Below are 16,081 nucleotides of genomic sequence, written 5' to 3' on the forward strand. Positions count from 1 at the left end.
CACGGAATGAAAAGATTTTTGGAAATGTTGATAATGATCCGCTAGAGGTTTTACGGCTAGCGGAAAAAGAGGCACAATTGTGGCAATCAGCTCAAGTGGAGCTTCATAGTGAAAATCAAGAATCATGGGCAACTCCAAACCGGCCTCGAACGAGGGGGGTGTCTATTGATTCGAATTTCACGGGATATCGTTGTTTTGTGGACGGATCTTGGAAGGACAATGATAAGTTTTCCGGACTAGGGTGGTTTTGCACACCATCACATGGTGAGCCGACAACAAGGGGAGCTACTAACCTCCGTAGAAGCCTATCTCCGCTACATACAGAATTCGAGGCCCTCCTGTGGGCGATGAAGTGTATGATTGGTGCAGATAATCAAGATGTAGCTTTCTTTACAAACTGTTCTGACTTGGTGAAGATGGTGTCTTCCCCAACCGAATGGCCGGCCTTCTCAGTATATTTGGAGGAATTTCAGAGCGACAAGGAAGAGTTCTCTAATTTCTCTCTTTCTCTAATTTCTCGATGTGCTAATACTAAAGCGGACAATCTGGCACGAAAAGTTCGTACGGAACCGCTACACATCACCTATGTAAACAACATTCCTCATGGCTCTTTTGAACTCTTTTTAATTTCGGATGACAAAAAAAAAAAAAAAAAAAAAAAAAAAAAAAGCCTCACCAGTCACCAGTTTCCTCCGCGAGAACGTCCGTTTGGCTCCTCCGTCATTACGCTCTCATCAAATTCAAGAATAAAAAAAAAAGTGGCGCCTCTGCAATTTCAATTTTCAAATCCTAATTTTGCTCTCGCTTCCCGGAGAACGGAACCCTAATTTCTCGACGCAAACATGATTTTGAGAACTCCGCCGCCGAAGAGGCTGAGGTCCGACGCCGGAGATAGCCCCGTCCCCACCAGCGCTACTGGTTCCGGCAATCAGCTCATCATCTACGAAGATTCTCCGCTTCCTGCTTCTGCTCCGCTACAAACTTCTCATGATCATTCGGCGGATCAACACCTTTGCACCTATCAATGCCGCCAAATGGTCACTACTTATATCTATATCCCCTAACGAAGATTAGCGAATCTGAGATTTTTTCCGATTTGTTTTAGGTTAAAGCTGATGTTCTAGATGCCTTGAGCACAGCAGAGAAACAAGTTGAGGAATATCAAACCAAATTGCAGACTCTTAATGCCAACTTCACCGAAGCAGGTGAGTTTTTTGAATTCGAAATTACAAGGTCTTGATTCCGAATGTCTCTGCTTTAGCTGTTGTTATTGCGGAAAATTTTGCTAACGAATTTGATTTTGCTATTCTACAACAGATGCTGAGAGAAAGCATTTTCGAGATAAATTCTTATACTCAGAGCAAGAACTGGCTGCTGCTAAAGGGCGTGAGAAGATGCTTCAGGAGCAGCTCTTAATGGAGATCAACAATGCTCAAGAGCGGTATACCAAAGAACTACAATCTTGCCATGAACTGGAGGTTGATTTTGTCTACTATGGGCTTTTGTATCTTTAATTGTCTTCATTGGTGTCAATATCGTTAACAGAATCCTTTTGTCTGTGTCCTCTTTTGACACCAGGTAAAACTTCAGAATGAAATGAACCTTCGAAAGAAAGCCGAGTCTTCTGCTGCAACAGCTGAAGAAAAAGCTAAACTTTTGGAGGATAAACTAACTCACCTATCTGGAAGTGTGGACAGGGAGAAAAAACGTCTCAACAATGATATTGCCCAATTGGGTAAAGAGGCAAAGCTTTCTGTATCTAGGATTGGTGCAGATGTGAGTATCGATTGTGAAACTTGATATCTTGACTGAAGTTTTTTTTTTGATTTCTCATGCAATCACCATATTTGCACCTCTTTTCCTTTGCTTTTAGCTTGAAAGGGTGCAATGTCGGGCACACAATGCTGAGACAGAATCAAATCTTTTAAGATCACAACTTGAGCATCTTAAACTGAAATTTGACGAGGTGAGCTATATTTGACTTGCATCTTAGATAATAACACGAGTCATTAGTCATCATTTGCTTTGGTAATTTATTTTGCTTTCTCGTTTGATTCTTTTTTATGCAGTGTTTGCAAGAGAAGACTGAAGTAGACAAGAAGCTGTCGTCATTCTCTTCGGAGGCAGCATCTTCTTCAGATAACAGTGTATTGGTGAAACATCTTCAGGAGGAACTTAAACGCTATGTAAGTTTTACCAGTTCTTAGTTTACCCAAGTAATGATTTTACAAAGTTGTTCCAGCATATTGAAAATGAGTATGAAAGTGGTCAGAACATTGATCATAACCCTCTGTTTTATTCACCAATAGAAGCTGTACTCGTTCTTGATTACTTAGGCTATCTAAGACAATTCCTAGGTAAAAGAGTTTACTTTTCAAGAAATTTGAGGTGCCGGAGAAGGATGTATTTTTCATGTAGCACTAGTTATGCAAGCCAATTTCTAATGTTGATCGTAAATTCTACTCACATACTTTTCATCATTTGAAGACATGTACTATTTGTAGATTCTGTTTTCCACTTTTATACTTTCCATGTGATGTCTATTTAGTTTATGTTTTTCTTGTTGATTTTGATTCTTGATAATTGTATCAGGAAGCTGAAGTGCGAGAAGCTAGAAAATTAAAATCACGACACTTAGATGCGGAGTTGTTGAATGTGAAATTATTAGAAGAACAAAGCCGTAGGGAGAGGGCAGAGTCAGAGTTATCAAAATTTCATGACTTGCAGCTAAGCTTGGAGAAGTTGGAGAATGAATTGTCCTCTTGGAAGCCATTGCTAAATGACATTCCTGGTGTTTCCTGTCCTGATGACATAGTTATGAAATTCTCGGCACTACAGAAGTATGTCAACATGGTCTTTACAGATTTTATCTTTTCACTAGTCTTCTTCTGATATTGTTTCAAATAATTATGCCTGCCATGAAAAAATACTGTGCGGAAGACTGAGGTGGTTGTTACTGGGCATTTTCCTGACTTTGTGTAGGTGAACTAGATAGTATTTATCAGAGACGTCTGTAGCACCAGTTTGTCCAGATATAGCTTTATATTTTACAGATATTTTGGCTTGCTAGTCAGTCTAGCAGGTCTAGTGTGGGTCTGTGAGCATCTAGAGTACTGATTTCTAGTTTACCAAGCACTCTGAGTTAACACATGTATCTATTATACTTCCTAGTGACTTGTGTTTCTGCCTTTGAAGTGAGGTGGTTCAAAGCACTATGAAGATTGGGGAAGCAAGTACACGTATTAAACATCTGGAGGAGACACTGGAGGCTACACAACTTGGCAGACAGAATGCTGTAACTGAGGCTGCATTAGCGAAAGAGAAATCTGAGGCTCTCAAAACAGATGTGAAGAGAACTGAAGTAATGGTAAGATTGAAAATTGTTGTTTGTGCTATCTAAGGGGTCACAAATGCATTTTATATTTCGCTGGCATCTATTAAGGCCTCTTAAGTTGATTTTTGATTCTCGAGGGATAGCATTTTCAAATGTTTACCATTTTATATTCAATATTCTTTATTACTTATTGTTTGCGGGGTTTCTCCAGGTATCACTGTCTTTGCTTGGATATATACTAGCTCAGCTCTGTATTTCATGTTGATTGTTGATCTGTGCATTCAAAAGAAGCTGATAGAAGCAATATAGTTAGAGACGGTATTCATAGGATAATATCCCAAGTATTTATGCATGCTCACGTTGGGTTGGTTATCAATTAGTACAGATTCAATTTCTCTACATAAATGTGGGGGAATGTCTGTTTGTTCCTAATGAGTGTATTCAATTGTTAGATTTTGGTGCAAATTCCTTAGTATTGAACCATGAGTCTATCACGAATTTATGATGTCTTTTTACAAACTATTGTTAGATTTATTGATAATATAATGACCTTTCAAGATAGGAGATAACGGTGTAGTTTACTTTTAGAATTTGTTGCAAACATCTTTTTATTTAATCATGAATCTATCACAATTCAAGGGGATTAAGATGCTAGTGTCTCGCTGGAGATAACTTGTATAATGTTCTATCAGTTTGTTGCACTATTACTAACAGAGCTTTGATTTTGTAATAAAGCTCACTTTGGTCACGGAGGAGAAAGAACAGTTGAAAGCTCTTGTTAATGAATTAAGGAAGTCAAACAGTGAAGGATCTGTGCCTGGAGCCGCAGATGGAACCCTTATTCAGGTTCTAGAATAACACAGTTCTTATTTTGAAGATTTTTCTTATTTTTTATTGGAAGCATAAAACTTAGTTTGCTTATATTTACAGGGGTTTGAATCTTCTCTTGCAAAGAAGGAGAAATATATTAATGATTTGGAGCAGGATCTAAGTGAACTGAAGGATGTCAATAATCGTCAGCGTACTGAAATAGAACTTCTAAATGAGAAACTAGTCGATGAAGCAAGGAGGAATAAGTCGCTGGAAAGGGATAGTGATCGTCTTCGCTCCGAGATCTCTTTACTGGAGTCAAAGGTACAGATGCCAGAGATGTGAGCTTGCAAATAATATTGCCAAAGAAAATATTTGCTTATGGAACTTCTATCTGCCATGGTCGAAACGAATTTTAAAATCTTCCAAGGGTGAATGGTGAATTTTATTTCCTGCATCGTATGTTTGTCTTAGGTTTCATGGAATGTTTTATTATTGTAAAACTGAACCGAAATGCTATTTAGGACCTCTAACTTCTACCCTAGAGTTTGGTAAGAATAGTAAGTAACATCTGTTTGGTTACTTTTTATTTGGCAGCTGGGTCATGGTGATTTTTCTGCCGCAAATACAAGGGTTTTGCGCATGGTGAATACTCTTGGTGTTGAAGACGAGGCAAAACAAACAATAGAGGCTTTACAAGCTGAGTTACAGAAGGCAAAAGAAAGACTTCAAGCTGTTGAAGAATTAAAGAGCCAGACTGGTAAATTTCTGATTGTCGACCTTTCCTATTTTTGATACTGAGTTTGCTACAAGTCTACCATTCAATTTTACTCTCACCACAGAATTCAGTACAAACTGGAGAAGCATACCTTAATTTCTCTGTGATATTATATACTCGGCATCATATTCTACGTTTCTCGAGAATAAAAGGGAGGGGCAAAATCTTTCTGTTGCTCTGCCTCAGGAGGACTTGAGAAGAAATATTTTAGTGTTTCAAAAATGTTATTCTTATATACATAATATGCTTTACTGAAAATTTGTTTTCATGAATATTCAGGAGATGCTGGGAAGCTAGTTGACTCTCATATAACTGGAAAGATTGCTCAACTAAAAGAGCAAATTGCTACACTTGAAAAACGTGAAGAGAGGTTTGTTGCTGATAAATGTTCTACATTTTCTTTGTGAGATTATGACCTTGATTTCTCATACTAAAGCATATGTGGAGCCTATGAAACAGGTACAAAACTGTTTTCGCTGATAGAATTTCCGTGTTTAGAAGGGCTTGTTGTGAGCTTTTTGGTTATAAGGTATGCCACTTGTGTCGTAGCACTCAAATGTTATTCTTTAGCATTACAATGGTTCCCTGAAGGCAATGATTCTGGATATTTCAGTTTCCTGAATGTATTTATAAACTGATAATGTTGACTACCACATTGTAAAAATGTCATGTTCATACTTGTGTCCATCTTTTACGGTTTATGAACTGCGGGTTTCTGTTGCAAAAAGGGGTTCAACTATTGCTGTCTATAGTTTCCTTACCCTTCCATTATTCGTGTAGATAGATGATCATAAATTCTTGTTCATCTACAGAACTTGTAATCTTGTGAATTCCTTTTTGAAAACTCTGGCAGATTGTAATGGACGAACATCAGCGTCCCAATGGAATCCCAGTGACTCGGTTTACTCTCCAGTCTATATATGCTCAAAGTGATGATGAAAAACTCGAGTTTGAATACGAGTCAGGAAACACCAGTATTCTAGTAAGTGATTCTTGCAACTTATATAACTTTGACATGCTGCATTCGAATCAGTTAATTAACTGATACTGATTTAATTCCTTCAGAACAATGAGTACGCCTCTCAGGGTGACATAGCGAAGCAGGTAAAGTGCAGACATATTTTTTTCCTTCATAACCGCAGGGTGTTCTTAGCGAAGTGTACAGTCTCATTCCGTGTGTTACTTGCAGATAGAAATATTCATCAGGAAGTTCAACTCGATTCCAGCTTTTACCGCCAACTTAACAATGGAATCATTCAACCGCCGCACGCTATATTGAGAGATCTGAGTCCTTATTTCCAACCCGTGTTTTGTATATTTCTAAATCCTGCTGAATAGAAACTGAAACTCAAAGGCCGCAGAGCACTGGACTTATCTATATCTGGTTCATTATGTCTGCTAGAATTGTGGTGTCAGTAACTCTATTTTGGTATGAAACAAACTGGTTTGGATTTACTCAAGAGAGAACATAAGAGTTAGGGCGTGTTCGTTTTAGTGTCGCTGCGACACACATTGGCAACACAAAGTTCAAAGGAAAAAAAGAGGATTGTTGCTGCGTTTGTATTTAACAGAGAAGAAAGAGGGTTGTCGCTGAGTTTCTTTTCTAAGAGAGATGTGGTCGCTGGATTTTTTAGCGGCAGCAATTTCTGTCTCCGGAATCGTCAATGGCTTCACCTGATTTTCTGATGTATCTTTTGGGTGCTCTCACCTGCCGCAGCGACACCAAAAAGAACAGGCCCTTAATCAGTGTCCCAGATGAATGCATTATGCTTCCATCGCATTTGGTTTTTGAAAAGCCTTTGAGAAAGAAAGCTAGAGAATCTGATATGATTGAAGAATATAAGAAACCGAATTAGTTTGATCTCCATAATCCAGAGTTCCTCACCCTCCTTTTACCCCATGAGAAATTTGTTAATAATCCAAAAACTCAAGATGCTCTTTCCTGAACTCTGACATCTAATGTTGTTTTCTGATTATGAGTTTACTGGTTCTAGTCGCCAGTGACAGTAACACTTGAATATTAAGCAGATAGATTTGTATGTATCCAGGAACTTAAAACACCAATAATACCCAGATCACCTATAGATAAAGAAGGTTAGAGCAAAACTGATATGACTTGTAACAAAATTACATGTTTAGTTTTTATTTTTTGTTTTGAATAAAATGTTTGGTTTAGACTTGGAAACCAAAAAAAAAAAAACTTGTATCACCCAGTTTCACCACATTACACAATCATCCTTCCCCTGCTTTTCCATAATCAATCTCAACGAATAATTGAAATAAATGCCTAAGTGACATTGGTCATCTGGGCTATTAACTTTTTGATATTCACATATTATTACATCGTAGATCTTTATAGAGAACTCTCAAGGGACTTGTATCTCCATTCTTTATCACCTGAAAGAACAAGTTCTAATTTGATTTTATAAAACAAATAGAGAAACCAAATGCAGGCAACAATGAAGACTAAAGGGCTAACCGTATTCACTTGAGGGGATCAATGTGAGGGTAGAGTCCCAGTACATGTTCCGGCATGAAATCATGCCTTGTCAGTATTCCAACAATAGGCGGTCTCTGCGATACGAAAACATATGCTTTAGAAACATAAATAAGTCTAGCGGAAAGGAAGAGAGAGGGAGAAAGAGAAAGAGACTGACCCCTGGTGTTTTGGGCACCACACACAAGTGGCGAAGGCCGAGTTGCCGAAAAAGAATAGCCGCTTTAGCTAGAGACAGAGTCTCAAGCACAGTGTAAGGAGATGTGTTAGTGATGGGATGGAGATCAACATACATCTCCATCTCCTCATCACTTAGATCCAAATCTTCAATCTTGAGTCCCTTGCCTAATCCTGCTTTGCCAAAGTCACGGGCTTTGCAACTTCTCAGAATTTGGGAACCAAAAGTTGTTCTCTGCTTCGAAAATCTCTTCCCTTGGAGAAGCACAAGGAGATGGGATCTCAAGGCAATCCCACATAACTCAGAAGCTTCTGTGAAAGGTGGCTCATCAATTACAGGGAAACCATTATGTCTTGTCATCTTCAAAGCCTGCCATATTACCCCAACCTTTTCAACTCTCGAAAAGGATATCAAAGCTCCAGAAACTACGTCCTTTGCAACCAAATTGCGCATGTATGGCTCTGCATGGTCTTCCATGTAAGGCAATCCTTTCATTGTTACAATCTGGTCATAGACCCCCCTGTTGAAACAATCTGCAACCGTTTTTGAGATTAGGAGTACAAGCATCACCAGTGGCAGCATTAGGAGATTATTTGTAAGTTCGAGCAGTATAACACATAGAGAGACCGTCATTCTCATTGTGCCTCCAAGGAATGAAGCAGCTCCAAGCAGAGAAAACAGACCTACATCAAGCTGAGATACTGGACCCAGCAGTCTACCCACTAGACGTCCATAAGAGGCTCCAGCAAGAATGACGGGTATGAAAAGCCCAGAGGGTATGGCTATGCCGTATGTTATGATGCCAAGGAAGTATACTGCCACAAAGAAGATGGCAAGGGTGGAGATATGGAACTCATTTTCAGATCTGGATGTGAAAAGATTGCGGATTGCATCATCATTGGTGTTGAGAAGTAGGGAGGAAAGGTCATTGTAATGGTTTGGAGGACACTGGAAACTCTTATAGATGCTGGATCGACCTACACTTGGGCACTTGCCCTCCTCTATGCCAGTCGGACATGGAGTACACTGTGAAAGCCATGGGAGACCAAATGCGCAACATGAGCTCAAAATGGAAACTGCCATAACAAGCATAATTTTAAATCTTGGACCTTTCCTGCAAGTTATGGAAAGAAAAAATAAGAAAATCGAAAAGAGAGTAGCAAAGAGTAGCAAAAAACTTCATCTGAAATTTACATAGAAATCATTTTATGAAAGAGTTAACTCGTTGGAAAATGATTTTACGAAAGAGTTAACTCCTCGAGAACTGACGTACTCGTTTATCATGCTATATGTCCGGAGGACTTTGTCCACAAGGTAGTTGTAAAGGCTTCCAAGCACACCACCAACAACTCCAAGAAATACTATTGCTAGCAAATCTGGAGTGCTATAAAGCACTGGTCCCGAGTTTACATCAAACATGATGAGACCTCCTTTCCCAAACAGTCCACATCTCCCAGATCGACAGAACTCAATCAAACTTCGTAAGACCACTGCTACAACTGCGGTAGTGAAGAACGTCCTCCAAAGAAGGGCATTCCTCCACCTAACGATTTTAAAAAAGTGAGACATAATATTTTCCAAATTGGATATAGCAATATAGGCAAACCGTCTAAACTTTACACTATGCATCAGTTAGATTTCCTCTCACTAACTTCCATTTTCATAAAGCAGTCATGTTGGATACATTATGTTTCCAGCTAGACAAACATGGTGATCTTCTTGCACTTTTGCAGTAAAAATTCTAGCTGGGGAGAAGCTTCCCCTTTCCTAGTTTTGTAATGTCATTTAGTGCGTTATGTAGAATCAGCCTAAGCTACCATACATAAGTTCAGAGTCTGTCTACTACAATGACCTCACTTTCATAAAGTACCACCCTTGGATAAGTGATAAGGAGTTAGAGAGAAACAGAAAATACCATGAAGCAGCTTCTTCAAGGGCGAAAAGCACTCCCCCAACTGGAGCACGGAAGGCAGCTGCTACACCAGCAGCAGCCCCGCAAGTGATCAGGTCTCTTCTGTCTCTATCGTTTTTGAAGAATCTGAGCCACTTCCAAGTCAACCGGTACTTTTTGGAACCACCTTGACCAAGTAAATTAGCAATGCAAGCACCAGTATGAACCATAGGCCCTTCTTTTCCGACTACAAATCCGGCAGCAACTCCAAATATAGAGCCAAAGATCTGCCAATACGAAATATTTCTTATCAGAAAAAGGCTACAGAGTCTAACTGGAAACCAATGCTTAAATCAAGATGAAAAAGGACTGCTTGGAAAGATGTTTGGGGATCTTACCTTAACAAAGAGGGTGCTCGGAGCTAATATTGAATAAGCATCTATCCCATTGAGATATGCTTTAACCTCAGGTATGCCAGATCCTGCCGCCGCGGGAGCAATAAAAGCACAGAGTGAAGCAGCAGCAGTTGCCAAAATTAAGTTACAACCAGCAAATGCAAAAAATGCCTGAAAATATCTGCAGTATTCGAGAAGTTAAAACACAGCATCTACTGAACTCAAAGAGGATATATAAGAGCTAAAACACGCCTTAGAAGCAGAAATAAACAAGAAAAGGTACACTTACTTTTCCTTGGCCATGAGATAACCAATGAGCAAGAGTTTGAATCCAGCAATATTCTCAACACCAAGATTATTCAAAAAGCCAACAAGCCCAGTGGCTAAACCAATAAGAAAAGCAAGCGCCCATTTGAGAAACGTATACTGAAGTATCTCAATCTTCTTCCTAGACCTCCAGTCTTGCTTGAAAAAATCATTCTCAAAGATCCTACCAAATAAATTTGCAAGTCAAGATCCTGATATGTTACATAACCTATCATCATACATACCAAATTAGGCAAGACAAACAATCAAGTATAGCAAGAGGAGGAGACACAGACAAAGACAAAAAGTCAAATTCAGTCTGAAACTATGATTGCATCTCAATGACCCCAAAAAGATTTGCACTTTTCTCAAAAGAATGAGCTTTTTGGCTCAGTGGCTATGATGTCTATCAAAAGCTAAAAGCTTCAATTTTGACCCAAAAATATTAAAAATGGCAACATTATATTTAAAAATACATGGGACCCAAAACGTTACATAATCCAAAAAATCAAATTTAAGATGAAATATACAAAAAAAAAAAACTAATCGAACATTTCTGCATATAAAAAAAAAAGTTGAAGAATTTATGCATAAAAATCGAAACTTTTTAGTTTTGTGTAGAAGAAGAAGAAGAGAGAAGAGGAAGAAAAGACACACTCGTAATCAAGGCTTTCGATGGGACAAGAATTAGCTCCGACAATAGCGATCTGCGAAGTTGTGTTCTTTCGATTCCTAGCGAGCAGAGGCTGTCGAAATCCGACAGATCCATCGTCTAGAATCCCAGATATCTTCCTCTCGTAACCTTGAAAAGCTCCTCCTTCAACCTCTATATCATGGTCTTCTTCGCTACGATCATCCATCTTCTCCACAAATTTTGATTCCCGATCAGATAAAAAAGCTTCAGAATTTGAGAGCTATATAATTGGGCACGAGATTCCTGGAATCAAGAACCTCTCGCGCTCAAGCAGATATTAAAAAAGTCGATTTCTTTTTTTTTTTTTTTTTTTTTTTTTGAGGGAGGTCGTAGTTATGGTCAGGAGTTTTGTTGTTTTTATTTGATCCTAATTTAGGCAAAACTAAACTCTCTTTGTTTGTTAGGATTTTATAAGGGAAATCCTTGATATTTTCTCCTAATTAAAAAAAATAGTCAATAACAAAAATTACATAATTATTTGTTCTACTTCTAATTATGATTTTTCCAACCATAATTATGATTTTGGCGGAAAAAAATTATGATTTTGGCGAAAAAAATAAGAAGAGAATTTTCTTCCGATAACTTAATAAAATAATGTTTTGGCGAGAAAGAAAATTATGATTTTTCCATAATGATTGTAGCCTAACAAATGTTTTCACAATAGGCATTCTATGAAAAATTGGAAATAAATGACATTTTTCTAAATAATATTTTTTTGGGGAAACTAAATAAAGTATTATATGAATGGTTTTTTTTTTTTTGCATAAATCAATTTCTCCGAAATTTTACAACTGTGTCCAATATTTTTATGGCCCACTATAATACCAAAAATAAGTTAAAAATTTATATGAAAAAGGGTGTATATGTTTCATATAATAGTGTATATGATCTTGCAAAGTTTGTTAGGATTTTAAATTAAATTGAGATTCTAACTCAATTACAAATATTTTTGAAATCTTACTTCCCATGTGTTTTTTTAGATTTTTTAGATACGAGATTCTTATAGTTAAAATTTTATAAAGATCTTAGATATATATATATGAAGTGAGCTACTTTGCTTTCACAAAACTGAATTCCAACAAGCAACCAATTGAGACCAAGATAAACTTCGTCCACTTACGAACCACAATGTTATTTGCCAGACTTGTTGAAATTTCACGCATTTCAAGAAAAGAACAACATCTATTGGAATAACATCAAAACCAAACTAAAATATCAAAAAAAAAAAAAAAACCTATTCGTTAAAATGTTTTTTAACCTTTATCTGGGCGGTGGCCTTAATCGCCTGATCCAATCAAAATTAAGAGGCCTTAATGTACATCAGTTGATCCTTTTTCTTTGCTTCAAGTGAAATTTTCATAGTGTGTGACTTCAACCTAATGTAATTCTCATGAATTTTCTTTTAGTTGTTAGATGTACAAGTTATGCATTCTCTTTTTATAAATTCTTATTATTCATGCAAGATCGAGAAGCACAATGAAAAATAGAGATATTTGTTTTCTTTTAGTTATGGGACCTGACTTTGACATATTTCATCATTGCGAATTTTTATGGGGAAATTGAGATCCAATCGTTTATTGTCTCATCACTATCAACATGGCTTCCTACTGAATTAATTTCTTGATTGTGTTGTAATCCACATGTTGATGTTGCATGCATGCCGAGGAAAACACTTGGACTCTCAAGTCTACAACGTGTGCATGCCGAGGAAAACACTTGGACTCTCAAGTCTACAACGTGCACTTTTGCACATGAAGTGTCATAAGGAATTTTTCCACTACAAATTTTTTAAAAGCTTGCCGAGAATGGATGAGATGGTCGAGAGAGCCAAAGCATGCGTGAATGGTTTGAGAGTTTTAAGTTGATATCCTACGAGAAAGGAGGGTTGGACATAGTCTTATACATCGGCCGGAAACCGCTAAGAGTAGTGACTTGATAAATACATATATGGATTAAATAAAATTAAGGGGCGGCTAGGACATATATCTATATAGAAAAAAATAGTTTTTCCAAATCAACTATACTTTTCAATTATAAAGTTTCATAGATTATTAATATAGTGTAGTGAAGTCTTAAACGTCACAATACATATAGAACACATTTTGAAAGATCAATATATAAGCAACTTTAATTAAATGATACATCGTCCGGAATTATTTTTTATGCATCGGAGAAACGTGTACGCATGAGAATTTACTTTTTTCGTCAACTTTATCCCGACCCGAGCAAAAGAAATTAAGAATGATTCTTTGTGTATTAGAAAATAAATAGTTGAGCAGATTACACTAAAGTGCAGTCCATATTATTTACTCCCTATACTTGTAATCATAAAATATATATGTTAAGAAATTTGGGGACGGTGAAAGGTAGCCGTACTTAGATAATATAGATGATATCATTTCCCTAAATAAATTAGCAATGACTTACTAATGATCGTTTATATATTTCAAGAGAATATATAGGTCCAATGCCAAAAAATGATTTACAATTACAAAACTAATGATTAAAATTTTGAATTTAAGTACATTTTTCATTTTGATTTCTTAATCGGAGGAACAAATTGTTAACTCTGGTTTCCAGGCATGTTATCTAATTTGATCAAAATTATTATGAGCGTGATTTTTTCATCTGTGAGAATCAACCACCAAAAAGTAAATTAAGTTTGCACCAAAAAGAAAACTGTCAACGTCTCGGGACCGACCATGCATGTGCGAGGGGAAAGAGAGTTTCCACAAGACTTTGGCACTTTGCAATGCTCAAATTAGAAAATAATCAAAAATGGTTGGTTAAAGGAAAAAAAAAAAAGCAAACGCGTAGAAAAACTTTCGGATGTAAACAAGTGTTTGTGAGAATTTTCAAAGTTTCTCATTCTAGATATTCTTCTAGAGAGAGAGAATAAACTCAAGTTCATTCGCATGATTGTTTTTTTTTTTTTTTTGTTAATGCCTTAATGGGCTTAAGAATTTAATTTTGCTTCAGGCATGAAAACATTCCGGAACAGCACATATATAAATTATTCATAAATTTTAGAAATATTCATATATTGATGCCGCTTACAACATTTTGGGTGGTCAAACCTAATCGCCGTCTTCAACCTTTCCTTCTTGGCTCAGGTCTGACCGGCGCGTGGCGGCTCCTACAGCGTCAGCGTCGGTCTCCTCTTTAGTTTCTTGTCTTTGCTCTCTTCGATTGTGGAAACGTGGTGGTTTTGGCGAGACGATTTGGGTTGTCGTAGATTCTCAGATTTGATGGAGGTTGGTTCATGGAGATCAGAATCGAAAGGCCTTTAGGTAGATGGTGTTAATGGAGCCGCCGTTCTCGCTATCGCCTCTGTGTGTGGTGCCTCTTCTTGTCTCATTCCAAGTGCTTCATTGTGTTTGGAGCATCGGAGGCTTTGTCTATCTCCTTTCATCGGTTCTGAACTACAGCGGCTCTGGTTCTCGGTGGCCCGTTTTTTCCTCTCGCCTCCCATGTTTCCTCTTATCTTTCGCTTTTCCTTGATTGTGTTTGCTATAGATCTAGTTGTTTGAGTTGAAGGTTTCGTTGGTGCTTTTGGCCTGGGTAGAGGTTATGTTTGGCTTGTTTTTGGCTCTATCTCCACGGCTTATTGTATGGCTTTGCTGTGCGTTCCGGTGTAGGGCTATGCTCGCATTAACTCTCTGTTTTGGGATCCTAGTTCTTCTGCTCCGGTTGCTTCCTCTTGATTGCGTGTGGTTCTTTGGTGGGCTCGGTTCGTGTTTGGGGTTTGTCACTCGGATGGTACATCGCTGCAGGTGCATCTACTAGCTTTTCTCTGAAGCCGTCTTCGGTTTTTGTGGTTGGGTTCAAGGCGCAGCAGTGGTTTCGTTCTCTAGTTCTTCTCTTGCGAGGTCGTGACCGGTTCTTGTCTGTAGGTGGCATTGATTGGTTCGCTTTGTCCGCGTGTAAGCGTTGGTGATCCTCTTTGACTTATCCCCGGCCGATTTCAAAGTTTCTCTTTGTGCCTAGCTTCGCTCGAGCTCATGCCCCGGATGGAGGAGGCGTATTGGTGTTTGTTGCTGTGCTCTGTTATCGGATTGTTCCTGCTCTCTGTCCTGTCGGGCTGTGGCTGGTTGAGTTCTCGGATTCGTTCTTCTTCGGGTTCTCCGGTTTGTGGGAGATTGTCTGTTTGGTTGTTTCTTCTTGAGGCTCATGATTCTTGGTTCAGCTCCAACGTAAACTGGTTCCCTGGGATTGTTTGTGGGTTATGATGGTGTCGAGTTTCAGATTTACTTAGGTTCTTTTTGGGCTTACCTTCTTTTGCCTTATGCTTATAGTTTGCTTCCCTTTTTTGGGCTTTGTTTCCGGGGACATTTATGTCTTCCGCCGGCTTCGTTTCCGAATGAGTTTCGACTCTTGTCGGTCCTGTGTTTCAAAACGTATTCTACCTTGTAATTCTCCTTGGCTTATTCTAATGGTAATCATTCAGTCGAAAAAAAAAAAAAAATGATGCCGCTTACAAATCTGTTTAAAAACAATAATATACATAATTCCAACATGCGTAGAAGGTAACGTACTAACGTCCATGGTTTAGGTGGGGCATAGACGACCGCCTAGACCACTCTTTGACAATGGTAATTAAATTGAAGTTTGTTAAAAGCTTTAAAAAAAAAGTGACATCTAATTTTTTTTTTTGGTACCTAGTTTATTAATTATCTACAATATCTTTTGAAAAATATACAGTATAAAAATAATATTTGGGTGTTTCCATATATATAGCGAAATATCTAAAAATAGAAATTGTTATGATGATGTAATGCCAAGAGCATTTTGGAGTTTCAGCTATATGCTGATAGCCAATAAAAAGTGTGTGAAGGGGGGACATAACAGATTATATCTGTTAGCCTATAAGTCTAAAGATAGCATGGTTACTCTCCACTCCTTCATCGAAATTGTAATAATTTCATGTATTTGCGTAATTGGTCGTTTCGAAATGTTAATGTATCTTGTAAACACTTTTTAATATCAATATACTTGATTTGCCGGAAAAAAAAAAAAAAGAAATTGTTATAAAAAAAAAAAAAAAAAAAAATGAAGGGGATGTTAGTGTTAAATATTAAAAATGTGGCTTTCTTAACTCTTTCCATTTCATTAAGGATATAATCCTCCATCTATTTCTCACTAAGTCAAAAGTACCTATTTCTAAAACTACCTGCCTACAAATTAAAACTTTAAAACCT

The 16,081-nt window shown here is 37.7% G+C and overlaps 2 protein-coding genes across 4 annotated transcripts; one reads left to right on the plus strand and one right to left on the minus strand.

Annotated features, from left to right (window-relative positions):
- The first annotated feature begins 667 nt into the window (after window positions 1–667).
- On the plus strand, window positions 668–6,382 carry LOC9300095 (mitotic spindle checkpoint protein MAD1). The gene is made up of 16 exons (XM_021027590.1): window positions 668–1,037; window positions 1,106–1,205; window positions 1,318–1,478; window positions 1,579–1,776; window positions 1,874–1,966; window positions 2,070–2,186; window positions 2,593–2,840; window positions 3,196–3,367; window positions 4,070–4,180; window positions 4,265–4,468; window positions 4,742–4,904; window positions 5,202–5,292; window positions 5,382–5,451; window positions 5,776–5,904; window positions 5,988–6,026; window positions 6,112–6,382. The coding sequence occupies exons 1-16, from the start codon at window positions 843–845 to the stop codon at window positions 6,199–6,201; spliced, it is 2,181 nt and encodes a 726-aa protein (XP_020883249.1). The 5' UTR covers window positions 668–842; the 3' UTR covers window positions 6,202–6,382.
- Window positions 6,383–7,008: 626 nt separating this feature from the next.
- On the minus strand, window positions 7,009–11,288 carry LOC9300096 (chloride channel protein CLC-c). Of its 3 annotated transcripts, none has more exons than XM_021027576.1 (8): window positions 10,847–11,288; window positions 10,173–10,373; window positions 9,887–10,064; window positions 9,513–9,775; window positions 8,871–9,140; window positions 7,580–8,711; window positions 7,402–7,496; window positions 7,009–7,319 (listed from the first exon to the last, which is right to left on the minus strand). In XM_021027576.1, exons 1-7 carry the CDS (start codon window positions 11,047–11,049, stop codon window positions 7,407–7,409), a joined length of 2,337 nt encoding a protein of 778 aa, XP_020883235.1. In that variant the 5' UTR covers window positions 11,050–11,288; the 3' UTR covers window positions 7,009–7,319; window positions 7,402–7,406. The 3 variants fall into 3 exon arrangements, with proteins under 3 accessions (XP_020883235.1, XP_020883228.1, XP_020883241.1); XM_021027569.1 differs by having other exon boundaries at window positions 7,009–7,334; window positions 7,411–7,496; window positions 10,847–11,264; XM_021027582.1 differs by having other exon boundaries at window positions 7,411–7,496; window positions 10,847–11,263.
- Window positions 11,289–16,081: the final 4,793 nt, after the last annotated feature.

The sequence above is a fragment of the Arabidopsis lyrata genome (assembly GCF_000004255.2).
Source record: "Arabidopsis lyrata subsp. lyrata unplaced genomic scaffold ARALYscaffold_8, whole genome shotgun sequence".
Classification (NCBI taxonomy): Eukaryota; Viridiplantae; Streptophyta; class Magnoliopsida; order Brassicales; family Brassicaceae; genus Arabidopsis; species Arabidopsis lyrata.